Source organism: Ochotona princeps, chromosome 17, assembly GCF_030435755.1.
Source record: "Ochotona princeps isolate mOchPri1 chromosome 17, mOchPri1.hap1, whole genome shotgun sequence".
NCBI classification, from domain to species: Eukaryota; Metazoa; Chordata; class Mammalia; order Lagomorpha; family Ochotonidae; genus Ochotona; species Ochotona princeps.
The window spans coordinates 18,766,292-18,794,095 of NC_080848.1; the positions used below are offsets into that span (position 1 = coordinate 18,766,292).

Genomic DNA, 27,804 nt, shown 5'->3' on the forward strand with positions numbered 1-27,804 from the left:
ACGATCCCAGTCCATAAGCAGGGAGCTGGACTGGAAGTGAAGCAGCTAGGACAGGAACCAGCACCGATATAGGATCCCTGGTTTGGAAGGTGAGGATTTAGCCAACTGAGCCATTGTGCTGCCACCCCCTTTTAATTTTTTTAAAAACATCATTTACATAGAGGAAGACATGCTCATGTGGATCTTGATCAGGGTCAGGAGGACATAGGTATGGAGGAAGGTGGGTAGGACAAATGTTTTAATTTTCTTTTTCTCTCTTGTCTGCAGGGAAAGCAGCAGAGGGGGCCATTCTGACGTAATTTCTTGCAGTCATGTTACGTCAGCACCTGGGTTTGGGGGACAGTCATTTGATGATACCTTAGAAACCCTGATGTGCGGAAGGATGTTCTGAGGGTATGACTTGAGTGATATTTACCCACGTGGGAGACCTGGCTCCTGGCTCCATCCTGGCCCAGCTCTGGCTATTGAGGCCATTTAGGGAGTGAATTAACGGACAAAGATGTCTCTTTCTGTCAGTCTACCTTTCAACTACTTGAGAATGAGAGAAATGGAATGAAGGCTCCCATCTGCTGATTCATCCCCACCCTTCATCCACAGGACTTCAGTCCAGGTCTCCCTCATGGCTAACAGGAATCCAGCTTCCAGCTCCTTCCCTGCAGGCAGGGTCTGGGGTTAGCAAACAGGTGGAGATGGAGCCTGAAGGCAGGAATCAGCCATGGGCAGCAGATGTGTTACCGCACCAACACCCCCGCGGCTAAATGCCCACCCCTCTTGCTGTTCTCCCTACCCCCTCTTACCTTACTGCCTCAGTCTCCCCAGCCCACACCTGGAATCCACATTGAACTCTACCTTCCCCTACGCTTCTTCCTCTAGGTTCCCAGCGCAGTGGACAGACTCCCCACCAGACACCAGAGATGGGGAGTGGTGTAGAGGGGGAGGGGATGTCCTTCTCAATTCTTCACCTCCGTGCTGTGAACCAGTCACCTAGTTCCAGCGAATCAGCTCTTGGTGCCTCTTCATTCCTGGAGTGTCCCTGTTGTTACCTGATCTCTCTTTCTTTCTCTCTCTCTCTCACACTCACACATTCCTCCAAGATCCCCGCAGCTGCCTCTTGTGTGCCAGTCCACCTGCTGCCCCGCTCTTCCTCACTGCACCCTCTACACTCCTGCTGGGCAGTGAATGTGCAGGGGCCAGGACCGTGCCCTCAGGCAGCCCCGTCCAGGGATGGCCCCACACCCTCAGTCCAACACACCCTGGCCTTGGTCTTCACCCTGACAGGTTCTCGCTGGTCTGTAGCGCCACAGAGGGCAGACCTGCTTGGGGCAAATGGGGTGTGTCCAGGCTTTGGGTGAAGTTCCAAGGAGGGCTAACACACACTAATTATCGGGCCATGCCGGAAGCTAAATTACAGACATCCTCGTGTTACAAACACAGGCCAGGAGGCATCTGGCAGCTGAGCCAGAGCTCATTTTGCTGCCCTTCAGCCACTCCTCTGTGTCCACCCGGGGACTGCAGTCTCAGCCAGGGCTTTCCACGCCCCATGCAGGGGCTGGCGGGGGCTGGCAGGGGCTGCAGGTTCTCCAGGGAACTTGGGTTCCCTCCTGCAGGCAGCTGCTGCTGACTGAACCTGCACACCTTCTCCTTGGCAGGGGACCAAGCAGATCAAATACTCCATTTCCCCAGCTCTAGAGCAGGACTTTTTTTTTTTTTTTTTTTAAGATTTATTTATTTTTATTGGAAAGTCAGAGGAGGAGAGACAGAGAGGAAGATCTTCCATTCACCGATTTATTCCCAAGCAGCTGCAACAGCCGGAGCTGAGCCGATCCGGAGCCAGGAGCCAGGAGCCTCTTCCGGGTCTCCCACGCGGGTGCAGTGTCCCAAGGCTTTGGTCCGTCCTCGACTGCTTTCCCAGACCACAAGCAGGGAGCTGGATGGGAAGTGGGGCTGCCGGGATTGAAACCAGTGCTCATATGGGATCCTGGCACATGCAAGGTGAGGACTTTCACAGCTAGGCTACTGTGCTGGGTCAATGCAGAACTTTTAAACACAGGGAGGGTTCCACTCAGATCAAGCGTGTCAGCCCCTAGAGGAGTAGTGCACATTGGAAATGCTGGTTTCCTGGGTCCTAGCCCCCTCCTGAGACTGGCCAGGTGACTCTCCCTACTTCAAAGTGTCCTAACTTCCCATCCTACAGAAAGAAATCCACATTTCTTTCTTTCTCTTTTCTCTACTTATTTCAAAGAGTTGCAGAGAGAGGAGAGAGAGCTCTTTCATTCACTGGTTCACTCCTCAAGTGGCAACAATGGACAGGGCTGAGCCAAGTCAAGAGCTTCTTCCAGGTCTTCCATGTGGGTGCCGGGGCCCAAGCACTTGGGCTATCTTCTGATGTTTTTTTCCAGGCCGTTAACAGGCAGCCGGATGGGAATTGGAGCAGCCAGGACTCGAACTCATGTGGGATGCTGGCATCATAGATGATAGTTTCACTGGCTCCACCGCAACACTGGCCCCCAAATCCAAATTTCTTATAAAATCATTGGGCCCCCTTGGGGTTCTGGTTGCTGCCTGCAGTCCTTCCTTCTGTTCTGCTTCATTCCTTGAAGCAAAACCCACTCATTCCTGTAGAATCAAAGCTGGGCCTAGATGAGGTGAGCACAAAACTTGGCAGAAGCAGCTGTGGTCAGTCGTCGATGGGAGCCAGCGGTGACCGCCAGCAGTGACCGCCAGCAGTGGCCTGCGTGTGTCTGCACGCTGGGCAGGGCAGGGAGCGCAGTGCTGAGGTGTTCTCCGCGGCTCAGTCAGCCCAAAGCTAATCAAGTCTGCAGATCTAATTTCCAGTTTACAGGAACTATGAGGTAAACAACACCATGAGGAAGCAATCAGAGAAATCTAGAAGGTGGGACGCGATGTCTGTAATTTAAACACTTTAGTAATTCAACGCGTTGGGGGCATGGGGAGGAAAGTTCTTCTAGATTTAAATGAGACTTGGGAGATCCAGCCCAAGGGAATGTGCCTGTCTTACTTAGACTCTCCACTGGGACAGACCAAGTGACAGGAGCACTGTGGGGGGGGACCCTGTAGGCAGATGTGCACCCAGCCTAGGCGTCAGGTGACACGGAGGAGCAACTGAGAATCATCTTTCTGTCTGTCTCTCTGTTTTTTTTTTTTTTTTTTTAAGATTTATTTATTTCATTACAAAGTCAGATATACAGAGAGGAGGAGAGACAGAGAGGAAGATCTTCCGTCCGATGATTCACTCCCCAAGTGAGCCGCAACAGGCCGGTGCGCGCCGATCCGAAGCTGGGAACCAGGAACCTCTTCCGGGTCTCCCATGTGGGTGCAGTGTCCCAATGCATTGGGCCGTCCTCAACTGCTTTCCCAGGCCACAAGCAGGGAGCTGGATGGGAAGTGGAGCTGCTGGGATTAGAACTGTCGCCCATATGGGATCCCAGCGCGTTCAAGGCGAGGACTTTAGCCGCTAGGCCACGCCGCTGGGCCCTCTCCTTCTCTCTGTATATCTGCCTTTCCAATAAAAATAAATCTTAAAAAAAAACTTTAAAAATAAATAAAAACAATGTAGTAATATCTAATAATTAACATCTTAATTTTTTGCTTAACTATTTAAAGTGATTCTGAGTTTATGTGGCAATTTACTCTAAAATATTTCAGGAATTCTTGCTACAATATTATGATCACACCTCATGAAATTCTCAGTTGCTTCAAGGAATGAAGCAGAACAGAAGGAAGGACTGCAGGCAGCAACCAGAACCCCAAGGGGGCCCAATGATTTTATAAGAAATTTGGATTTGGGGGCCAGTGTGGCGGTGGAGCCAGTGAAACTATCATCTCCACTGTTGACTCCTATGCAAGGATGAACAGCATACCACACGCACACGACAGGACAGAGGGAGGGCAGGGCTCTTCTATCCCCTCATCTCTCTCCATCCTAATCAGTGGTCTTTGTGGGTGTGCAATCCCCGTCACCTCTGTAACAAACATTCCCCAGAACACTGAATTAAGAAAATGCGCATGGGATGGGTGTGGGGTCTAACAGTTTTGATTGTGGCTGTACAAAGCCTGGCCCCGGCTCCTGGTTCCAATTTCCTGCTAATGCAGATGCTGAGCCAGCGAAAGGAACAGTTTATGCAGCCAGGTCTCTGAAAAATGGGCTTGAGTTCCTAGCTCCCAGCCCTGGCCGCCTGGTCCTTGGGTATTTGGGCATAAATCAGAGGAAGCGGACTCTATTTTTTCTGTTTGTCTAGTGCTGCTGCTCGATTGAATAAATTTTTTAAAAAGGAAAGAAAGAAAGAAAGAAAGAAAGAAAGAAAGAAAGAAAGAAAGAAAGAAAGAGAAAGAAAGAAAAGAAAGAAAGAAAGAGCGAGCTGCTTATAATAGATTGACACTATGGTCTGAGTGGCTGAAAGGAGCGAGGCCCCTGGGGAGGGGGGAGGGGGGACCAGGGACACCCCCCCCCACCCGGACATCCCTGAGCAGGGCTGTCAATCCCAGGTGTTTGGAAGGCCACAGGACCTATCTCCTTAGACCGCAGACTGGAAGCTGGTAGGGACTCCGCCACCCCCCCACTCACCTGGTTGATGTCGCTTAAGTGTGCAGTTCCTGGTGGCACAGGGATGTGGATGCTGATGGCTTGAGGTAGGCTGACTTTGGGGGACCCTGAAAATGCTTCTGTAGAGGCACAGTGAGGCATGGGGGGCAGAACCGAGCTTGCCGCAGCCCCGGGTGACCCCTGGTGATCACCCCTGGTGATCGCAAAGTGATGGCTGGATATGACAAAGTTCTGGATGAAGACTCGAGGGACGTTTGGAGTGGAAGAAGGGAAAATGAGTTTGCCCTGGAGAGCAAGAAAGACTTAGCAAGCCTCGCAGCAAGCTGGCAAGGCCAGCATCCAACCTTTCTGGAAAGAAGAGGTGGCCAGCACTGCGTGCTGAGAGGTGACAGGGAGAACCAGCCAAGCCACCTGGTTCCAGTGAGATGGAGAACCCTGGGGCCTCTGCTGGAGCTATTTCAGCGGCGGCTGGGGAGGGAGCAGATGGCAGTGGGTTGAGAAGTGAGTGGGAGGTTAGAACAGGAGGACAGAGGGTGTGGACAGTGCTGTGCTGTGCTAGGGAGAGGGGTGGGGCGGGAACCTCGGGTTGAGAGGAGAGGAGAGGCAGGGAGAACTGGGGAGGAACAAACCCAGGAGGGCCGGTGCTGATGGTGGCGACTGGTGGTCCTCGGGACAGGCACTGGATTATGCTGGGTCCACGACTGCCTGCTTCGTGTGCCCCTGTTTATCCCCTGGGACGCGGGTGTAAAGTCGCCTTCCTCCGGGGCAGGCCCAGGGTCATCCCTGCATTTTCTCCAACTAGCCTGTAATGTCCACTTCGGCCGCTAGGGTGCGTCTCGGTCATCTCGGACTCCCCAGGGCTTGCGCCATGGCCAGCGCTCTGGGCCGGCGCAGAGCTGGGTGACCCGACTGGGGACACTCGAGGACCCTAAGGAGGGCAGCCGGAAATCGATCCTCGCGGAATGGGAACGTGAAGCAGCAGAGGAAAAGGGCGCGGGCAGCCCAAGCCACAGCTGGCAGCTCTGAGCGGCCTTTCCCACTCAGTCCTGGCCACCCCCACTCCGCCCAGCCCCGGTGACTGGTCTCCCCGACTTTACCGGAACGGAATCTCCACCAGGCGGCGTCTTTCCCAGCTCTGTGCTTCCAGCGCACACAGGGGTCCCGTAGATTGCCTGGTTCAATTTGAGTTGCAGATAAATAATACAGCATGGAAAATGATTTATTGTCTTCTACTTGAAAAGCAAAGGGACAGAGAGAGATCTTCCATCCGCTGCTGCACTCCCCACATGGTTACAACAGCCGTGGCTGGGCCAGGGCAAAGCCAGGAACCTGGAACTCTCTCTGGGTCTCCCATTTAATTGCAGGGGCCTGACCACCTGAGCCATCCTCTGTTCCCTCCCAGCATGCACGAGCAGGCCGCTGGATGGCCAGCTGGGGCTTGAACTGGCACACTGATAGGGTAATCTGTGAATGCATCGAGACCCAGGCGGAGTTCCTGGCTCCCAGCTTCAGTTTGGTCCAGGTTTGGCCATTGTGACCATTTTGGGGAGTGAACCAGCAGACGAAAGATCTCTTTTTCTGTAACTGCCTTTCAAGTAAATAAATACATCTTTATGAAAATAAACATAACCCAGTATGTAAACATAACCTCAAAAAGAATGGAAGAGAATATTTATCTTTTAGCATCATTAAGTAGCCAGTTGGCATTCCATTTTCTTTTTTTTTTTAAGATTTTATTTATTTATTTATTTATTTATTTGAAAGTCAGATATTCAGAGAGGAGGAGAGAAAGAGAGGAAGATCTTCCGTCCGATGATTCACTCCCCAAGCAGCAATGGCCAGAGCTGAGCTGATCCGAAGCCAGGAGCCAAGAGCTTCTTCTGGGTCTCCACCTGGGCGTAGGGTCCCAAGGCTTTGGGCCATCCTCAAGTGCTTTCCCAGGCCACAAGCAGGGAGCTGGATGGGAAGTGGAGCAGCTGGGATTAGAACTGGTGCCCATATGGGATCCAGGCTCCCAGTGCGCTCAAGGCAAGGACTTTAGCCGGTAGGACACTGCGCTGGGCCCAATAAATCCTTTTTTTACGATTTTTTTTTGAAAGGTAGATTTACTGAGAAAAAGAGACAGAGACAGATTTTCCATCCACTGGTTCATTCTTTAAGTTGCTGCAATGGCTGGAGCTTAGCTTCTTCTATGTCTTTCATGTGGTGCAGGGTGCTTTCGGCCATTCTCCACTGCTTTCCCAGGCCACAAACAGGGAGCTGGACGGGAAATGGAGCGTCCAGGACATGAAGTGGCATCCACATGGGAGACTGGCAGTTGCAGGTAGAAAATTAGCCTATTGAGCCAAAGCACTTGGCCCAGAGGCACCAGTTTGAGTCCTGGCTGTTTTATTTCCACTCCACTTCCCGCTAATGCTCCTGGGAAAGCAGCTAAGGATGGCCTCTATACCCACTTGGGAGATCTGGAACGAGTTCCTGGTTCCTGGCTTCAGACCAGCCCCGCTTGGGCTGAGGTAGCCATTTGGGGAACGAACTAGTGGATAGAAGCTCTGTCTCTCCCTCTCTCCTCTGTAACTGCTTTTCAAATAAATAGATCATTTTAAAATGTGCATTTTACTGTATGCAAACCACACTTTAATACCCGTGACTTTTACTTAAAGATTCATTTGTTTTTATTGGAAAGTCAGATATGCAGAGAGGAGGAGAGACAGAGAGGAAAATCTTCCATCTTCTGATTCACTCTCCAAGTGACGGCAATGGCATCCTGGCACGTTCAAGACGAGGACTTTGGCCGCTAGGCCACTGTGCCAGGCCCAATACATGTGATTTTTAAAATGGAGGCGGAGGCGGAAGTAGGCAGGATGCTGGTCCAGACCTGAGTCTGTGACTGGAGGGAGCTCTATGCCAGGGAGGGCACAGCCCTGCTGGGTGGGGCCAGTGTCACTCTGATCCTGGGAGCAGGAAGGACTTCCCTCTTTGTCCACTGTAATTATGCGTGTGACCTAGGGGAGCTGGCTGCCTGGCCCAGCTTGGTCCTGGCTGTGCCATTTGCCAACCATGTGACTTGGACAACAACTTAAATTTCTTTTTTCTTATTTTTTTCCCAGACGATATACAAGAAAAGTTTCTTCTGTTGCTTATTATTATTATTTTTTTAAGATTTATTTTATTTTTATTACAAAGTCAGGTATACTGAGAGGAGGAGAGACAGAGAGGAAGTGGAGCTGCCGGGATTAGAACCAGCAGCCACATGGGATCAAGGCGAGGACCTTAGCCACTAGGCCACGCCGCCAAGCCCTGCTTATTATTTTTTAAAAATTTATTTATTTTTTATTGGGCCCTGTAATGTTGATATTATTAGGAATACATGATAGGGTCCAGTGAGTTAGCCTAGTGGCTTAAATCTTCATCTTTCATGTGCTGGGATCCCATATGGGCACTGGTTCGTATCCCGCCTGCTCTGCTCCCCATGTCAGCTCCCTGCTTGTGGCCTGGGAAAGCAGTAGAGGACAGTCCAAAGGCAGATATACAGAGAGAAGGAGATACAGAGAGAAAGATCTTACATCCCCTGGTTCATTCCCCAAGTATCAGCAACAGCTGGAGCTGAGCTGATCTGAGCTGCTTCTTTTATTTAAAGAAAAAAAAAGTTTCTGTAGTCATTCAGAAGGCACAGTGGCAGGAAGAAAGGGAGAAACAGCAGAGAGAGGGTGAGGAATGAGAGAGATGGCCTGTCCACAGGTTTACTCTTCAAATGGCCGAAGCCAGGAGCCTGGATTTCCAGCGGGGGGTCTCCTGTGTGCGTGGGAGGGATTCAGGGCCTAGGGCTGTTACCTGTGGCTTTACAGGTATGTTAGCAGGGAGCAGGATGGGAAGCAGAGCAGCCTGTGCTTCAACCAGCAGGATTCTGCGTGGGAAGCTGATACCCCACACTGTGGCTTAAACCACAGTGGCGTGACACCTGCCTTCTCACATCATTTGTAACATTGATATGACATTGATTTTTTAAAAGATTTATTTATTTCTATTGACAAACAGATCTACGGAAAGAAGGAGATACAGAGAGGAAGATCTTCCATCCGCTGGTTTACTTCCCAAGTGGTTGCAGTGGCCGGAACTAAGCTGATTCAAAACCAGGAGCCAGCAGCTTCCTCAGGGTCGCCAATGTGGTTGCAGGGTCCCAAGGTTTTTGGGCCGTCCTCGACTGCTTTCCCAGGCTACAAGCAAGGAGCCGGGTGGGAAGTGGAGCAACTGGGACTTGAACCAGCGCCCACATGGGATCCTGGCGCATGCAAGGTGATGACTTTAGCCACTAGGCTACTGTGTCAGGCCTAGTATCATCTTTAATATATGTATATCTTTAATAAGCTTTTGGGCCTGGCGACCTGGAAGATGACAACTCTTGGCTTCACCCAGCCTAGTCCTAGCTGTTTGCAATCATTTGTGGAGTAAACCAGCAAACCAGTAAAAGGTCTCTCTCCCCTCTCTCTGTAACTTTGCCTTTCAGATAAACAAATAAATCCTAGGGGCAAAGTTCTGCTATAAGCCACTGAGTCAGACACTTTAAATGGACATTATGGGCCAGGTGCAGTAGCCTAGTGATCCTGCTCCGGTATGAGAGACCCAGAGGAAGCTCCTGGCTCCTGGCTTCGGATCGGCTCAGCTCCAGCCATGGTGGCCACTTGGGGAATGAATCAGTGGACAGAAGATCTTCCTGTCTCCCCTCTCTGTAGATATTTTCCGATAAAAATAAGTAAATTAAAAAAAAATAGGTCATGTATGTTGATACATTTCACTTAGTGGTGCTATCACATTGCATCAGAGTGAGGCATAAATGACAGAATTCTGAGACCCCACTCTAGTGCCACCCAAGCTCCTACAGGCTGGAATCCGGGTGCAGCTCCCCACAGTGCCTTCCTACTAGGAAACAGACAGCTGGGCAGGCCCCCTGGCCCACAGAGCCCAAGGGCCTCCTGTGCCCTGAACTGGAGGTGTCCCATGGCACTCAGTGGTTGTCCAGGGGAGGGAGGCTGCTGAGAAGGGTGCGCACCCTCAAGTCCGGGCTGAGGACGGGCTCCAGTGCCCTCTGCTGTAGGTGGCAGGAACTGCAGCAACACTGTCACCCAGCCTGGGGAAGCCACTGTTGCATTGCTTTCTTAGGCAAGGATGTTGCGACTCTCAAGGTCCAAGTCGCTGGCTCAGGGTGGCTCAGCTGGCACTTTGAGTCCACGTCCTCTGAGAAAGGGTGGCTCAAGCTGCAAGCTCACAGGACACCTCACTGTATTCTGGGGTGCTGATTTAGAGGATGGGAAAGTGAGACAGGGAGGATTCCTGGGGGAGGAGAAGGGGAGCTCTCCACAGTAACGGCCCTCGCTGGGTTCCCCGATTGGGGTGGGGCTGGCAGGGGCAGAGGCTGCGCTGTACATCATGGACACTCAACTTGCTGCGACTGGAAAAACGTGCAGGAGTCAGGAACCCAACCAGGAAGGCGCCTTCCCCAGTCTGAGTTCCCGTAGCTGGGACTGAGCCCCCGCCTCAGGCAGGCATGCAGGCGACTACCCTTTGCCCTGCATGAAGACCTCTTGTCCTTCCAGAACCTTCCTCTATGTATGCGTGTGTGTGTGCGCGCACAGACTGAGGTCAGGGCTCTGGGGCGGTCAGGGTCTGGACCCAGGTGGCCAGGCAGGACCACACCACCCTGAGGGTGGCTGCCCTGTACACTTCGTTTGCAGATGACATAGTAGGGCTATTTTGAGCAACAAAACACTCCACACCCTCTTAGCTCCGCCTGGCCTAGCAGAAAGGAGGTGGGGGAGCTACAGCCTCCCATCTCTTTCTTCTCGCATAGCGCTGCGATAACACGGACAATTTGTGGCTGCTGGTAGGGTGGGGGTACAGGCAGCACCCCCACAATCCAGTCCCCATTCTCAGATACCCATCTCTGCATTACCACAGGAGAGAAGCAGCCATATTCCAGTGCTTGGTTTTCACCCAGAGATACAGAAAACGAGCGTCGGGCTCTACTTCCTACAAATTTTTTCCTATTGTGCCTGGACTGTTCCAGACACTGGGTACGACCGCGGCAGGGGAGGCAGACCCTGAAAAAGAACATGACCCCCTTCAGACTCTCTTGTTACTCTACAGGGCAGGAAGGAAGGGCACTGGGGGAAGGGGAGGGGCGAAGCTGCTGGGGGGCGCGTGGGCTGCACCACAGCCGCTCCTGGGGGTCTTCTCCTTGTCCAGATGGGGGGAGGAGCATGTGTCCTCACCTCAGCCCCCCCTCTTTTTTTTTCTTTTTGCATCTCAGGCCTGGGAGAGCAGAGTCCTGGGATGGCTGTAGCTCCTCAGAACGAAAAGATGGGAGGAAGATACTGCGTCCTCAGCATTGCCTAATTGACGCTTTGTGTGTGTGTGTGTGTGTGCGCGCGCGCGCGTGGGGTGAGCACACCTTCCTAATTTCCTAAACATTCAAACTACCAAGTTTTTCCAGCTCACCGAGCACGTGCAGAGGCGGGGAAAACGCCCCACCCGCACGAGCCTTCCACGAGCCTTTGCGGCACGCACGGCCTGACCCCCTTAGCCCATCACCTCCCTTCACGTTGTGACCCCAGCACTGTTTTTGTTTTTCAGTTTGTTGAGGTGGTGGGGGGGAAGGGGTAACTCTTCCTGGCGGGATCCCGGCGGCACAGGGAACCCATTTTACAGATGTGAAAAGCGTTTCTCGTCAAAGGGGAAGGGCGGTCGCTCCGGCGCGCAGGACGCCACGGGGCGCCGGCCCCTCGGTCGCCGGCTGCAGGCTGTAGGCTCCCCGCTTGGCTCCCGGCTCCCCCGCTCCGGGCTGCAGGTTCCCCTGCCCCCGGCCCCGGGCTGCAGGTTCCCCGGCTCCCCCGCTCCGGGCTGCAGGCCCCCCGGCCCCCGGCTGCAGGCTCCCCGGCTCCCCGGCTGCAGTCTCCCCGCTCGGCTCCCCCGCTCCCGGCTGCAGGCTCCCCGCTCGGCTCCCCCGCTCGGCTTCCCCGCTCCCGGCTGCAGGCTCCCCGGCTCCCCGTCCCCGGCTGCAGGCTCCCCGCCTGCAGGCTCCCCGCTCGGCTCCCCGCTCGGCTCCCCCGCTCCCGGCTGCAGGCTCCCCGGCTCCCGGGCTCCCCCGCTCCCCGCTCGGCTCCCTCCCAGCCGCCGCCGCGCCGGGTCCACGTGTTGGTGTCTGTGTGAGGAATGGGGACGGGGGCGGTGCCGCCGGAGGGGTGGGGTCGGCGCGCGCGTCACGGGCCGGGCGGTCCAATCAGCGGCGCGCTCGCGGCCCCGGCGCTGGTATTGGGGCAGCGAGGGGGCAGTTCTCTAGAACGCGGTCTCCGGGAGCCAGCGGGGAAGAAAGAAGCCGAGCGGGCGGAAGGCGCCCTCCCCGCCGCCTGGGCCCGGGCACCGGGTGCCGGGGCCGGGGTCCTTCCCGCCTCCCCGCGGCCGCCGGCCGCTTTGTTTTCGTCCCCGCCTGTGTGCTCCGCGCGAGGCAAGAGAGCCGGGGAGACGGAGGTGCGGGTGGGCTCCCGCCGAAGCTGACCGGAGAACGCGGCGGCAGGAAGGGCGGCCGACCGCGCCGGGACTCGCGGGGGACCCAGGCGTCCGGCCGCCGGGAGGGCCGCGTGACGAGCTGCAAGAGGGAGTCGCGGAGCTGTGCGGCCCGGGGCGTGTGGACCCCGGGAGGGCTTGCCCGTGAGGAGAGAGACCTCCCCGTCCAGGGGGGGTGGCGATGTTCTCCACGCCCGTGGGCTCTTCGGGCAGCCAAGGCATCCGGCCGCTGGGACCCGGGCCCCCTCAGTCGCCACCTCTGCGGGCTGCTCCATGGAAACTCTGTGTCCCCCTGCCCGGCTGGCAGTGCCGGCGTCCCCGCGAGGGTCGCCCTGCTCCCCCACACCCCGGAAGCCGCGTCGGGGGACCCAGGAGTTCTCTCCGCTGTGCCTACGTGCCCTTGCCTTCTGCGCCCTCGCCAAGCCCCGGGCGTCCTCTCTGGGCCCGGGATCGGCGGAGTCGCCGCCACCGCCGCCGCAGCGGACACCGGTGCTGCTGGGCTCTCGTACCCCGCCGCGCCCCGGCGGCTGGGCCTCGGATGGCCTGAAGCACCTCGGGGGACAGGCCGGGCGGGCCAGCGAGCCGAAGCCCCCGGCCGGCCAGGATGCCGACGATGCCGGGTGCCTCGGCGGTGGCGACGGAGAGGAAGAAGAGGGCGGAGGCAGTTTCCCGCACTTGGTCGCTCGCTCCTGCGCACCTCCGGGCCAATGCCCGGAGCCCCGGCGCCCTCGGGAATCTCCGACCAGCTCCGCCTCGACTCCGCCTCGGCCAGCTCCGGCTCTGCAGTCCCAGCCGGGCGCAGCCGGCAGCCCGCCTCCGGAGCGCGACTCCGGGCCTCCGCTGCCACCTGCGGGCCTCTCCTCGGCCGAGTCCGCGGGTCCCGGGCCCGCCCCGGAGCCATCTCCGCTGGACCAGGCCGCCGTTGTCGACGAGGAGGCCCCGCCGAGCGCCCCCGAGGCCGGGGCCGCCGACCCCTCGACGGCCACCGCCGCGCCCGCCGAGCTCCGCCAGGAGCATTTCGACCGTCTCATCCGCCGCTCGAAACTCTGGTGTTACGCGAAGGGCTTCGCCCTGGACACGCCGCCCGTGCGCCGGGGGCCTGAGCGGCCGGCGGCCAAAGGGGCGGCGCGGGGAGCGGCCAAGAAGCGCCGGCGGCCTGCGCCCCCGCAGCGCAGCGCCCAGCCCCGCAGGCCCGCGCCGACGCTGCCCACCGCCAGCACCTTCAGCCTCCTGGACTGCTTCCCCTGCCCGCCGGCCCTGGTGGTGGGCGAGGACGGAGACCTGGGGCCCGCGTCCTCGCTCCGCCTGCAGGGCAACGCCAGGCCGCCGCCGGCCCACCCAGTGTGGCGGTGGCAGATAGGGGGGCCCGCCGTCCCTGAGCCCCCTGGCCTCAAGTTCTGGGGGATCAACTTGGAGGATCCCTGAGCGCGCGAGGCCCAGGGCACCTCCCAAACTGCAGGCTGGTTGGAGTGGGGGAAGAGGAGGCTCGCTGGGCGGATTGGCCAGGATCCTTCTGGTTCGGTGGGCCAGTGACAGTGATCTTCAAGTACCTAAGGGGTCGGCGTGACATTCCCTCCCCTTCGGCGAAGGCTTTACCGAAAAAGGCCCAGTGTCACAGATTGCGTCCCTCCCCCTCGGATCTCCCGGGGCCTTCACCCCAGGGGTAGCGAAGGAGACCACCGCTCAAAGACCAAAAGAGACCGTCCATGGTGATGGACAAACCGGTTGTTTCCGCGTCGGTGGGCGAGCCTGGGGGTGCGGGGCCGGGGTGGGGGTGGGGAGGTGATTGGCAGCTCCCTGGGGGCATCCCCCACCCCCACGGCCCAGGCCTTTAACCCTTCACTCCGCCTCAGGCCTTCCCCCAGCACGCTGAGCGCCGCTGGAGCCTGGGGGAGGGGAGGGGTAGTTGGAGCCGAGGGAAGATTCCGCCCCCTAAGTTCAGGTGACCCCGAGTTGGTCAGATGTCCAGCCCTAGCCACCAGCTTTTTCCTTTTGTCCTGTGTTGGAGCTACCTTTTGAGTTTGCTGTTTGCTTTGGGTTCGCAAGGTCTGGTGGGTGAGAGACCCTCCCTCCGCCTGCCCCAGTTTACCCTCCCTGATAAAAGGGGCAGGGCTGAGTGGATGGGGCCTGTGGCACCCCAGGGAAAGCAGTGGAAGGAGGAATCAAGATCAGACAAACGAGTTACAGCTTAAGCCATCACCAAGGGGTGGAGAGAGGGGCAGAGGGAAGGCGCCCAAGCTCGGCTCTTTGGGAGGGCGGCAGGGCAGCCCCGGGAGCTGCTCCCGGGCTCCCAGGGGGCACAGCGTGGGTTTGAGAGGGCCTGGGGCCAGCGGAGGTCCTTTCAACTGGCCCTTCAGCTGCAGGCGTTTAGGGCGCTGTCAGGGGTCTGATGGATCCGAAGGGGGCAGGGCCGGGGGATTAGGGTTGGGGTCAGAGGTTGTGTTTTCCAGGCCGAATGGAGGGACAGGCCCTTGAGTCAGACGGGGGTGGCCTCGCTGGCCCTCCCCTGCCCAGGTGAGGTTAGTGCATGCTAGCAAAGGGACCCGGTGAGCCCCGCGGCACTAACAAGTGACACCCTCTTCCCCCGAGAGGGGTGAAGGAGGAACAGTCCCCAATGCGATGCTGGGGAAGGACTTGTCTCCTTTTCTGTGAAAATGCCATGTAAAAAGTTGTTATTGTTTGCATAGAGCAGATTCTTGAGAAAAACTGTGTTTGGAGCTCAAAAATATTGTTTGTTGGAAAAGCTGCCTCCTCTCCTTATTCTTGGCCTGGCGGTGGGTGAGGGTGGGCGGTGGGTGAGGGTGGGCGGTGGGTGAGGGTGGGCGCGGGGTGGGCGCTGCTCTCTCCTTAACATCTGGCCTTTATGAACCCTACTGACCTCCCCTCCCCCCTCCAGCTGTGCTGTGGGGAGGGGGAGGGCGGCGGGAGGAGGGATGGGAGAGTGTGCCTTCGTTTCCCCCAGAGTTATTGTGGGGAGCCACTCATCAGCCCCCCCCAAAAAAAAATTTGAGAAGGGGAGGAAGGAGGCCGGCAGGGGTGGGTGAGGCTCACTGGGCGGGGGTGGGTGGGAGGGGTGATGTTGGCCCAGAGGAATCCTCCCCAGCAAGAGGTGGGGGGCTGGGGAACCGAAGCTGGACCTGCGGCTTGCAGTCCCTCCCCTACCCCCTGCCAGGGAAGGGGTTAATTCCCAACCTGGGAGAGTTCAGGCGGCGGTGAGTTAAAAAACACACCTTTTGGCTTTTCTTGGAGCTCTCCGCTGGCTTGGGTTGGCAGCACCCCTAGGACTTCTGGGGAAGTGGAGTCACTGCGTCCACCGCCAGGGGCAGGTGTTGCTGCTGGATGTCCTCCCTCCGAAGGCTGCAGGCCATCCCTTCCTCATCTCTGCCAGCTGCTGGAGATCCCCCCCACATACACACACCGCTGTGGCCCCAGAACTGGGGTCTCTCTTATCTTCCATGCCCTGCCTCTATCCCAGCAACGCTCCGGGGTGGTTTTAGGGCCCAGCCAGCAGCCCCACATGTGCTGCTTCGGGCATTCCTTAATGTCATCCCATTTGCAAAAACCGGTTTTCCTAAACGAGGCCAAACTGGCAGGTGGCAGGGGTTGGGGTTACGACATGGACGTGTATTTTTGGGTTTCACCATTTCACTCACTACTGAAAGTCCTACCAGAGAGGAAACAGCTTGCTAGACTGCCTGGGGGAAGGAAGCTGCAGAGGAGCCCGATGGGGGGTGGAGGGGACAGCGGCCCTGCTGGATTTGGACCCACAACTTGTCCAGCAGCAGCCAGGGGATGGGGGAATTTGACCGGAGCTTTAAGCAAGCTGACCCCCAGGCGGCCACCCTGCTCTTCCCTATGGGTCCCGGGAAGCTGCCTCCCCTCCCGGAGTTCCCAGGTCCAGGCTCTCCACCTGCAGTCCTGGCTTCTCTAGCATAGGTCAGGAATGTGGAATTCCCAGGTTTGTGCCTGGTCTCTTAAGTTTGCCTATTGAGTTCTCCTACTTGGTCAGACTGTGAGGGTCCCTTCTCCCCAAGCCTCTGGGCTTCTGTCCTTCCTCCTCCTCGGGGGTCTGTCTCCCTCTCCACCCCTTTCTCCCCAGCTCCCTACCGTTTCCCCCTCTCTCTTGGGAGCCTTGGCCGCCCCTGCCCTTCTGCCCTCTGCCCCTTTAACCTTGGCAGCCTGACTTCTTGCCTTCTTAAAATTGCCTGTGCCAGGTTTCCTGTGATGGCCCTGGCACAGCTCCAGGGACTACCCTTCGGTCGGGCCTGTGGCCTGCGACACTGTCCATCTCCACGAAGGAGCCTGAGGATGCCCGGGGACTTGGCAGGGTTTTACCTGTCGCCTTTCCTTCCAGTCCCAGGATCCGACTGCATGTGACCTTCCCAGCTGAAAGCCAAGCTCCTTGTCTCCAGCCCCTGCCCACCTCAGTCCTTCCTCCCCTACCCTCAGCCCGGGATCTCATTGCCCATCACCTCCCTAGCACTCAGCCCCCCACCTTCTCAGCCTGACCCATAGCTGCTCTGCTCCCCAAGACCTCACCCACCTGCACTCCCTCATGGTCAGTGCCTACGTGCCTGGCTTGCTTTCCCCTCAGAACAGGCCACCTCCGTATGCAGAGAGCTCCCTGATGTCATTAAATGTAGCCTGCCAGGTCCTCAGGATGTAGCTGAAGCCTTCCTTCATGCCTTCGACCTCTCTGTGGGCTTCCTTCCCCAGAGCCCTACTTCTTTCTCTAGAGCCCATTTGAAAAGCCTCCTCCTCCATGCAGTTCTCCTTGGTCTCCCTGGCTGGAAGTGACCCAAGCCACCTCCAGACCTGCTGTGTCTAGCGGGGAATGTCAGTGGAGTGTGGAGGGAGGGTCTGGGTTTTGGAGTCCCACCCTGCCTACTCCCCTCTCTGTGGAAGAATCTTCTAGACCCAAGCTTTCTTTTCATTGCCTTGGCCTTCACGGGGAGTCCCACGTAGCAGCCACTTCACAGTTTTTGCACTTCCTGAGAAGATGCTGTCCGTAGTGCCCAGTCATCCTGTGTGGTTCATGGTATTTATTTAAGATGAAAATGGGGGTGGCTTGCGCTCTGCTACAGTCATCTTGTATCCTTACTTTTTCCCCCCTTAGGTTCTGGGTCAGTGTTCTGCACACAGAAGGTGCTTAATGCATGCGTGGTGTTTTCAGAGGTTTACTTCAGATACTACACTTGATCTCAGCCAAAAGGCCGAGAAGCCATCAGAGGTTTACTTCAAAAAGACCAGAGTGCAGGGACTTGGTGGCTGGCACTAGCCACCATGCAGTTTCAGCTTGTTTCCACTAGATGGTGCTGTCTGCCAGCATCAGGAAGGGGTGGTCCGATTAAATGTCTTGCAGGGTTGGGCTGTGTGTGCTGCAGAATTGTGCAATTGGAATTCCTGTTCTTTACGACCACCCTGCTGTCTGAGAGGATGGGATTAGCCCCTGGTCAGTATGTGGAGGCCAGAGACACATAGCCTGCCCCTCGAGGAGGGCAAAACAGGACAGGCATTCTCCTTAGGGTGTGGAATCTTCACACCTTCCCCCCAATCCCAATGGGTGCTGGGTGGTTCCAGCTGAGTGCCCCACCCTCTCTGAGCCTCAAACCAGGGGGTTGGTGGCTGTGAGTGACTCTGTCCAGCCACAATGATTTATTACAAAATGATGGCACTTAAATAATAGCATTTGGGATGGGCTATTGGCATAGCAGTTAAGGCCCTCAGCCCATACCGGAGTGCCAGAACTCTGACTCCAGCTTGTCCTCATGTGGCCCCTAGGAGACAGTGGTGATGGCTTACGTACTTGGGGTGCTGCTATCCATGAAGGAGATGCGGTGTGGTCCCCCAGCTGTGGTCATTGCAGTCATTTGAGGAGTAAACCCGTGGATGGGAGGTGTGCTTGCTCTCTCTCTTTCACTCAAATGAGTAAGTGTGGGGCTGACCGTGTGCCTGGGTCTCCCACCTGCTGGTGAGTGAAGCCATGCTCTGTTTTCTGTTGTGAAGCTCCTCTGTGTGTTATCTTCTGTGGATGGGGCTTAGATTGTTGGTGGGGTTTTAGTTTTATGTATAAAGCTACATGATCCAGTTTTTATTTATTTATTGTTAAGATTTATTTGTTTGCCATGAAAGAGTTATAAGAAACAGATAGGGATCTGTTCAATGTGCTGATCCACTCCCCAAGTGGCTGCAATGGCCAGAGCTAAACCGATCCGAAGCCAGGAGCCAGGAGCCTCTTCTGGGCCTCCCTTGCAGGTACAGGGTCCCAAGGCTCTGGGTCGCCCTCTACTGCTTTCTCAGGCCACACACAGGGAGCTGGATGGGAAGTGGAGCAGCTGGGACCAGAACTGGTGCCTACATGGGATCCTGGCACATGCAAGGTGAAGATTTAGCCACTAGGCTATGGCGCCAGGCCTAAAATATCTTGAGTGTCAGGGTAAGGAGTGTATTCCAGAAAGCAATAGAGAGCCCCCTGGGGAGCTTAGGCGGGCTATGACAGTCCTGCGCACTCCTTTGCTTGCTGTTTGTCCAGTGACTATTTAGTGAGCACCTGCTATGTGCTGGGCATTGGTGCCAAGCTTAGGAGCTAATGAACCTGGAAGGATGACAGGTTGGGGGAGGAGGGAGGTCCCAGGCCACGTGGAGAGCAGGTAAAGCATCCTAGCCAGAGGTTCCAGGTTCCCGGCTTCGGATCGGCGTGCACCGGCCCGTTGCGGCTCACTTGGGGAGTGAATCATCGGACGGAAGATCTTCCTCTCTGTCTCTCCTCCTCTGTGTATATCTGGCTGTAATAAAATGAATAAATCTTTAATAATAATAAAAAAAAGCATCCTAGCCGTGAGGACTGAAAGTGAGAGAGATCAGTGTGGCCAGAGGCTGGACTAGGTGCTTGGGTAGGGGCAGGTTTGCGGTGGAGCAGGCCTGTGACAACCAGATTTGCATTTGGAGCATTCACTGTGGCCCGTGTGGTTGTGTGGACAGAGGCGGGGTCAGGGGGAGGAGAGTGAAGTGATTGCAAGTGCGATGACAAAGGGAGACCTGGATTGGGGGTCAGTAGATCTCAGGAGGCTTGGCGCTGTGGCCCAGTGAGTTAAGCAGCCCTCTGAGACACTGGCATCCCATATACATGCCAGTTTCTATCCCAGTTTCTTTACTTCCGATCTAGCTCTTGTCAGTGAGCCTGGGACGACAGTGGAAGATGGCTGTTAGGGACCCTGCACCCATGTGGGAGATCTGGATGGAGTTTCCTAGCTCCTGGGGTCAGCCCAGTCCAGACCAGGCTGTTGGGACATTTAGAGGGTGAAATAAAGGATCTTGCTCTGTGGCTTTCTCTCTCTGCAACTCTGTCTTTCAAAGAAATAAATGTCTTTTTAAAAAAAATGAATAAATAGATGCTAGGATATGGCTTTTTAAAATAAAGTTGTTTGAAAGTCAGAGTTAACACAGACAGGGCAGGAGGAAGAGAAAGGAGAGTGAGGTCCTAGATCTGCTGATCAACGCCCCACACCAACTAACTACAATGACTGGATGGGCCAGTCCAAAGGCAGGAGCCTGGAGCTTCTTGCAGGTCTTTTACACATGAACAGGGAGCTTGATCAGACGTGAAGCAGCACAGACTCAAGCTGGCACCCACATGGGATGCTGGCGCTGCAGGCAGAGGTTTAATTTGCTACATCACAAGGCTGTCCTAGGAGCTGACCATGTCAGAGGCCAGATTGGGAGCATGCTGGGGTCTGTTTGCAGGGGTGTGTGGTCTAGGATGCCTGAGTGACAATGTCCAGGCAGCATTTGGGTCTAGCACTTAGAGAACAGGTGAGGCTCAGCAGAGCCCTTGTGTGTGGCCTGCCTGCCTGTGTGGGTGGAGCTGGGGGCAGGATGTAATGGCCTAGGGAGGAAGCGAGACATGGCTGGGACTGGCATGGTGGTACAGCACACTAAGCTGCTTTTTGAGACTCTGACAATTCATATTAGAGTGGCTGGCTGCCACTTCCTGTGCTTGGGAAAGCAGTGGAGAATGGCCCAAATGCTTGGGTACCTGCCACTTGTGTGGGAGACCCGTATGCAGGTCCAGGCTCCTGCCTGCATCCTGGCCCCAACCCTGCTAATGTGCCTGGGAAATCAGCAGAGGATGGCCCAAGTGCTTGGAACCCTGTACCTCCTGGGGAGACCCAGAGGAACCTCCTGGCTCCCAGCTTCAGGCCGGCCCAGCTGCCGTTTGGGTTGAGCTGGGCCACAGCACCCACTGGATTACATAAGAGATGGGGCAGGAGACAGAACTGATCTAGCAATTGCAACTACCGGTATTTGCATAGGCTTATGTGGCTGATGGACTGAGCAAGACTCTGTACTGATAAGCAGACACAAGAGAGGCCTGGGATCATTTCAGATAAGGTTTCCTTGGGGATCTCCCCCAAGTGAAACACTGGATTCAGAGCTCCAACCATTGGGAGAATCGCAGGATCTGTGGTCTGACCATGGAGTACGTGTGTCAGAACTGGGCCTCCCTCAGTGGCTTAGATGGAGCGGTGGACAGCATACCCAGATGCACATGGAGGCCTGCTGAGTACATCTGATACCATAGCAGAGGAAGGAAGACAAAACAAATTAATCGACTACCCCAGCCAAGCATTGACAGCAAGTATCTGGGTGAATGGAGACTTTAAGGTAGACTGTCAGCTAATGGACCGTGGAAGGACTTCCTTATTCTGGGAATGCTGAGACCGTTTATTGAAAACCACTTGAGCGGGCCCGGCAGCGTGGCCTAGCGGCTAAAGTCCTCGCCTTGAAAACCCCGGGATCCCATATGGGCGCCGGTTCTAATCCCGGCAGCTCCACTTCCCATCCAGCTCCCTGCTTGTGGCCTGGGAAAGCAGTCGAGGACGGCCCAATGCATTGGGACCCTGCACCCGCGCACTGGCCCGTTGCGGGCCGGTGCGGCTCACTTGGGGAGTGAATCATCGGACGGAAGATCTTCCCTCTGTCTCTCCTCCTCTTTGTATATCTGGCTGTAATAAAATGAATAAATCTTAAAAAAAAAAAAGAAAGAAAGAAAGAAAACCACTTGAGCGAACCCTCAGAGCATGTTCCACTGGGATGTTCCCTGGGATGGCATCAAGTGGCTGGTCTCCCTCCCCCGGGAACGAGGAAGTTGGGAGGCTGGGTGTGGCTCCCACCATTTCCCCTTTCCCCAGACTCAAGAAAAAGAAAAAGAAAATGTGGAAACAATGGTCTCACTCCCTTTCCCCTAATCCTCAACCCTTCCCACCCTGATCAAGTATGTAAACATCATCAAAAGTAAAATATATATATATGTGTGTGTGCGTATATATATATATAAAAATACATGTATAAAAAAAGAAAGAAAAAGAAAGAAATGGAGAATAGGGGAGCTCAGTGCAATGGCTCAATGGTTAAATCCTCACTTTCTAAGCGCAGGAATCCCATATGGGTGCCAGTGGCTCCACTTCCCATCCAGCTTGTGGCCTGGAAAGCAGTAGAGGAAGGCCCAAAGCCTTGGGACCCTGCACCTGCATGGGAGAGCCAAAAGAAGCCCCTGGCTCCTGGGTTTGAATCAGAACTCAGCTCCGGCTGTTGCGGCTACTTGGGGAGTGAGCCAGTGGACAGAAGATCTTTCTCTCTGTATCTCTTTCTCTCTGTATATCTGCCTTTCCAACAAAAATAAACAGAAATCGGACCCGGGTCCGGCGCAGAGGCCTAGCGGCTAAAAGTCCTCACCTTGAATGCGCCGGGATCCCCAAAGGGCGCTGGTTCTAATCTTGGCAGCTCCACTTCCCATACAGCTCCCTGCTTTGGCCTGGGAAAGCACTTGAGGACAGCCAAAAGCCTTGGGACCCTGCACCCACATGGGAGACACAGAGGAGGTTCCTGGCTCTTGACTTTGGATTGGCGCAGCATTGGCCGTTGCAGTCACTTGGGGAGTGAATCATTGGACGGAAGATCTTCCTCTCTGTCTCTCCTCCTCTCTGTATATCTGACTTTGCAATAAAACTAAAGTAACTCTTAAAAAAAAAAAAAGTGAAACCCACAGAGGAGGAAGGGACTGGCCTTGGCCAGAGGTCATGGTGGCACCTGGTGAGCCCTGCCAGGAGCATGGAGATTAAATGGGAAGTGGCAAGAAGTAGACCTAGCTAATGCAGGCATCTCTTTTGAGGAACTTCTATGGGGAAGGATCTAGAAGACGATTCAGGATATGGCATGAGGACTGTGAGAGAACAGGACAACAGCTGAGGAGGGTACTTTGCAGAGGGGCCTTGGCTGGGACCCAGAGCTCAAGCAGACAGAGAAGAAAAAATGTGTTCCGAAAGACAGAGGAGTGGGGGAGCCTGAGACAGGTGCATGGAGGCAACTTCCAGTCTTGGGAAGAGGGAGTCTGGGTTGAGGGCTGTGATAGGGGAGGGGAAGGTGGGGTAGGAGAAGCTACTAGAAACCAGGACTGATGGGGTAGCAGACCCTGGGACCTGGAGGTGAGGAACAACTTTTGGGGGGCAGAGAAAGGGAAGGACCAGGAGGGTGAGGGGCTGGAGTTGGGGATGGTGTGGCCAAGGGGGAGGTTCCTGGGGAGTGGGGCACCACCTGCCCTTTGGATTATACAAGGACCAGGTCAGGCCAGGAGGCAGCAGGATGTGAAGTGGGATCAGCGGGGTTGGGCTGGGCTGGTGAGCTCCCAGGAAAAGCGGGTAGTGCTGGGCGATGTTTTTGCCCTTTTCTGGGAGTCCAGTTGCCCTGCATGTTCCCTAGAGGATGTAGCATCTTAAGGAAAACAAGCTGTGAGGAGGTGGGTGAGGTGGGGGTGGGGATGAGACCTCCAGGCATCACCATTCATGTCATAACCCTGTGACTGCTGTGTCCCTCATTTGTGACACAAGGTCACCTACATGTCGTCCATGTAGGTGACCTGGATGGAGGTCCGGGTTCCTGGCTATGGCCAAGACTCGCTCTCACTGTATGGCCACTTGGGCAGTGAAACAGCATTTGGAAAATCTCTTTCTCTACCTCCCATCTCTCTGACTTTTAAATAAATAGAATATATAAATAAATCTTAAAAAACAAAAACAAAAAAACACAACTGGCATGGTGGCTCAACAGACTAATCCTGCACCTGCTAGTGCTGGTTGGTGTCCTGGCTGCTCCACTTCTTCTTTTTTTTTTAAAGATTTATTTATTTTTATTGGAAAGTCAGATATACAGAGAGGAGGAGAGACAGAGAGGAAGATCTTCCATACACTGATTCACTCCCCAACTGGCTGCAAAGGCTGGAGCTGAGCTGACCCGAAGCCAAGAGCTCAGAGCCTCTTCTGAGTCTCTCACACAGGTGCAGGGTTCCAAGGCTTTGGTCCAGGGAGCTAGATGGGAAGCGGGGCCTCCAGGATTAGAACCGGTGCCCATAAGGGATCCCGGCACGTGCAAGGCGAGGATTTTAGTTACTAGGCTGCCGTCCTGGGTCCATGGCTGCTCCACTTTTTTTTTTTTTTAAGATTTATTTATTTTCTTTTTTTTTTTATTTTTTTAAAAGATTTATTCATTTTATTACAGCCAGATATACACAGAGGAGGAGAGATAGAGGAAGATCTTCCGTCCGATGATTCACTCCCCAAGTGAGCTGCAATGGGCCGATGCGCGCCAATCCAAAGCCGGGAACCTGGAACCTCTTCCAGGTCTCCCACGCGGGTGCAGTGTCCCAATGCATTGGGCCGTCCTCGACTGCTTTCCCAGGCCACAAGCAGGCAGCTGGATGGGAAGTGGAACTGCTGGGATTTGAACCGGCGCCCATATGGGCTCCCGGGGCTTTCAAGGCGAGGACTTTAGCCGCTAGGCCATGCTGCCGGGCCCAGATTTATTTATTTTCATTGGAAAGGCAGATTTACACAGAGAAGGAGAGAGAAAGGTCTTCAATCCCGATTCGCTCCCCAAATGGTTACAATGGCTGGAGTTGAGCCCATCCAAAGCCAGGAGCCTTTATGGGGCGCAGCCAGTGATAGCCAGCAACTCTTGACAGTGGAGAAATGGAATGTGGCTGTGCCCCCACCTGCTGTTCACGGCTTGGGCAAGGCAGCTGCACTTCTAATCCAGCTCCCTGCTTGTGGCCCTGGAAGGAAGCAGAGAATGGCCCACGGCCTTGGGCTTCTGTGGCCTTGTGGGAGATCCTGACAAGTTCCCCATTTGGAGGATCTTTCTCTTTGTCTCTTCTCTGTAAATCTGCCTTTCCAATAATAATAATAATATACATATTATCCAATAATATATAAAATATGTAATACAAAATATATTTATATATTATACTGTATAAACACATAAATACATAAAATATATATTTATAATGTATAATATATAATATAATATATAATATAATAAAGTATTATATTATATTATATTATATCATATTATATATATTAATGTATGGACACTAAGCTCCAGATATGCTGCTATATTTATCATGGTCCTGTGCAGGGGTAACCTGCTTTATAATTTTTTTCCTTTATTTTTGTCAATCTTTACATAGTTGATAGGGCACAAAGCATCGAGGGCTCCTGCTTTACTTTTCTCTGTTCACATGGAGAGGCCTCATTAGAGCTGGGGCCCTGCCCTGGGCCAGGGCAACGTTGCAAGTGCCTCCTATACCAGAGAGTGAGACTCCTGGCTGCTTTGGCGTTTGAGTTTCCCAGCCAGGAGGCGTTGGTTTGTGTCCTCCCTCAGTACTGGATGCACCTCCCAGTACCTGGGGTTCATCAGCCCTGCCCTCTGCCCCCTATGTCTGCCATGCCTACTAGGAGCAGAGAGGCTGAATACTGGGTTTTGCACAGGGCAGTGTGTCTGCCCCACACCAGGCTTTCTTGCGGGTGGGAAGGAGAGCCTTCCCCGTGCTGGGCCCCGTGCCTGCCCTGCCTCCAGCTTCCCACTTCCTCCTCCATCTGCACTGCTGGCAGCATCAGCACCTTTCCTCTCAGCACCTCCAAGCCAGGGCCCAGCCAAGTAGCACTCAGCCCACGGCAGCAGCTCCCAGCAGCCCGGGAGCTGGGGGAGCCCGCACCCACCTCCCCACCTCCCCCCCACCCCCCCACCCCCACCAGCCCCCTCACGCCTCAACCCTAGCCCTGCCCTTCCTGGTTTCCCAAGCCCTGGAGCATCAGTGAACAGCCCCTCCCCTCCCTGCCACCCCTGCAACCCCTTCTTTAGATCAGTCCCAACCCTGGTGACAGCTCTGTCTCACTCTTGGCCAACGTGGACATCACCTTGGTCAGTGCATTCTGATCGGTCAAGGCCCCTGTAGCAACAGCAGATTGCGTCTCACTCTGGGCCAGAGTGGGTTTGACAAACATGGAATCCCTCCAGGGACTCCTTGTCTCTTTGGCCCCAGGAATTCAAGGTCTGCTTGGGCTCTTTCTCATGAGACTGGGTCCCTTTGGCCTTGCAGATACTCTGGACGCCTGAGCCCCATGTTGTTCCAACTCCTCACAGACAGTGGCCATTCCGTCGGGGTCTGTGGCCAGCAGCGCTGGCGTCACAGAGTCGCACTGCACAGAGTGCAGACTGAGCAAGATCCTTGCGCACACTAAAGTTTCACAAGCACCATTGTCAATTTCACCTTACCCTGGCTGAAGTCTGTACTCTCCCAGTCCCAGGCCAGAGGACAGGTTATTGAAGACACCCCTCCCAGCCCCGACCATGTGGGTTCAGCACCCTCCCTGCTTCCATCCTTGCCTCCTCCGTCCCTTCTGCTTCTTTTCTTCATCCTTTGGCCTTTGCTTCATCCAGCTGCTTTCTCCAGAATCAAATGCTTACTCCCCTGCCTTGAGCCTCTGGCCCCTCTGAACAGAACCCCCGAGCACAAAGGCCTTTTGTCGCTCCCCACTTCGAGCTCGGCTTTGGGGCTCCTCCTGACCTCCCTTCCCCAACAGCCTGCTGACCGCCGACCTCAGACCACCCCAGCTGGAGGCTGCTGCAGTAGTTTTCCATCTCTGCCACTCGCTGCTTTCCACTCGCCTCGCGCAGACAGCTCCTGAGCCTGTGTCTATATATACCTCGCCCCCACCCCCGGCCGGCATGTGGCTCGCTTGCCAGGCTGTGGTCGTGCAGTCTGTCGCTCGTTAAGGCACTGTCTCGGATTTGCATGTTGAATATTTCATCCAGGAAGCACTGTAGCTGGGGCTCTGGGCGGTGGTGTGAAGCCGTCAGAATGTCAGGTTGCTCATGGGTGGTGATGGTGGTGGCAGAACGAGCTTCTGATGTCACTGACGCCAGCTCCCGGCTGGCAGCTTGTTTGGGTTTCAGCACTGAGCTAGGGGGTGGGGTAGGGCAGGTGAACCTGAAGGAGATGCCCTCCTGGCTGTGCAGACAGCACCCACTTCTTGCATCATGCAGCCATCGGAAGGGGAAGCCTAGACTCAAACTTTTTTTTTTCCTCAAAGATTTATTTATTTTTATTGGAAAGATGGATATACAGAGAGGAGGAGAGACAGAGAGGAAGATCTTTGTCCAATGATTCATTCCTCAAACGGCCGCAATGGCTGAGCCAATCCAAAGTCAAGAGCCAGAAACTCTTCCAGGTCTCCCATGTGGGTGCAGGGTCCCAAATCTTTGGGCCGTGCTCGACTGCTTTCCCAGGCCACAGGCAGGGAGCTGGATGGGAAGCGGAGCTGCTGGGATTAGAACCGGAGCCCATATGGGATCCCAGGCGCGTGTAAGGCAAGGACTTTAACCACTTAGTTATCGCGCCGGGGCCCTTGAACTTGGTTTTTTAAGCTTCGTGGCTCTGCCATGTCTTGGTCACTTCAGTGCCCTGGGAGGCAGGGGAGGTTCCAGCAGGTGGTGGAGGAGGAGCCCCTAGATTCTGTGGGAAGGTGAAGCAGGCCCAACAGGCAGGATTGCAGAGTGGGAAGGAGGAGACGGGCAGGCGGACGCGACACCTGGGCTGGGCAGTACCTGTAATCTTGGCCCACCAGGAGTGCAGATGGGTGGGCGGGGGTTGGGGAGAGGTACAGAGGGGACATGAGCCCGCCAGAGGCTGAGACAGTGGAAGCCACACTGAGCGCTGAAGGCAGCGACCCTTGAAAAACACTGAACAGGCAGGATGGGGCAGATGGATGACTGGAGGGGGTGGGTGGGGAGCAGACAGACACAGTCCTTTCATCCAGGCGCTTACAAGGCATGAAGCGCCCGATTGTGCCTCTGTCCGCAGGGTTCCCTGCTCAGAGGGAGAAGGCTGCTCCACCCCCAGGCCCCCAGGGGACAAGATCCCCATACTTCCTGTTGCTGCCCTGCAAGGCCCTCAGAGAAAGGGCGTCTTTGAGACTGAGGGATGGGGTACGGCCTCGTCCAGTGTTGGGGCCAGGAGGACAGTGACTGTCCCTCAGTCCACCATAGGGAGTGCCCTCCCATCCCATACTGCGTCCCATCTACTCCCTTGCTTCTCCTGCAGGTGGCCAGGCAGGGCAGTTCTTGCTGGTGTCTAACTTCAGTTACTTCTGCCACCTCTGGGTTGTGACTGCATTCATCTGCATTTGCTGCCTCGGGGTCTGGGCCAGAAGCCTGGCAGCTTGGGCTGTGTCTTCTTGGGTATACCCTGCCCACATCCATGGAGTCCTGGCTGGCCAGTGTGGTTACTGTGTAAAGTAAGGCCCCACCAGCCCTGGGGGGATGGGAGGAAGGGAACAGGTCCTTAGAGG

The 27,804-nt window shown here is 55.4% G+C and overlaps 1 protein-coding gene and 1 pseudogene across 1 annotated transcript; one reads left to right on the forward strand and one right to left on the reverse strand.

Moving 5' to 3' along the window:
- Positions 1-11,877: 11,877 nt before the first annotated feature.
- Positions 11,878-14,235, forward strand: EPOP (elongin BC and polycomb repressive complex 2 associated protein). The gene has a single exon (XM_004591231.2). The coding sequence runs from the start codon at positions 12,395-12,397 to the stop codon at positions 13,544-13,546; it is 1,152 nt and encodes a 383-aa protein (XP_004591288.2). The 5' UTR covers positions 11,878-12,394; the 3' UTR covers positions 13,547-14,235.
- A 3,026-nt stretch (positions 14,236-17,261) lies between these two features.
- Positions 17,262-17,346, reverse strand: LOC118759753 (U2 spliceosomal RNA; annotated as a pseudogene).
- Between the last annotated feature and the right edge of the window lie 10,458 nt (positions 17,347-27,804).

Bases quoted from the DNA above. Each gene is read 5' to 3' on its own strand.
- EPOP (XM_004591231.2), top strand. From the start codon at position 12,395: ATGGAAACTCTGTGTCCCCCTGCCCGGCTGGCAGTGCCGGCGTCCCCG.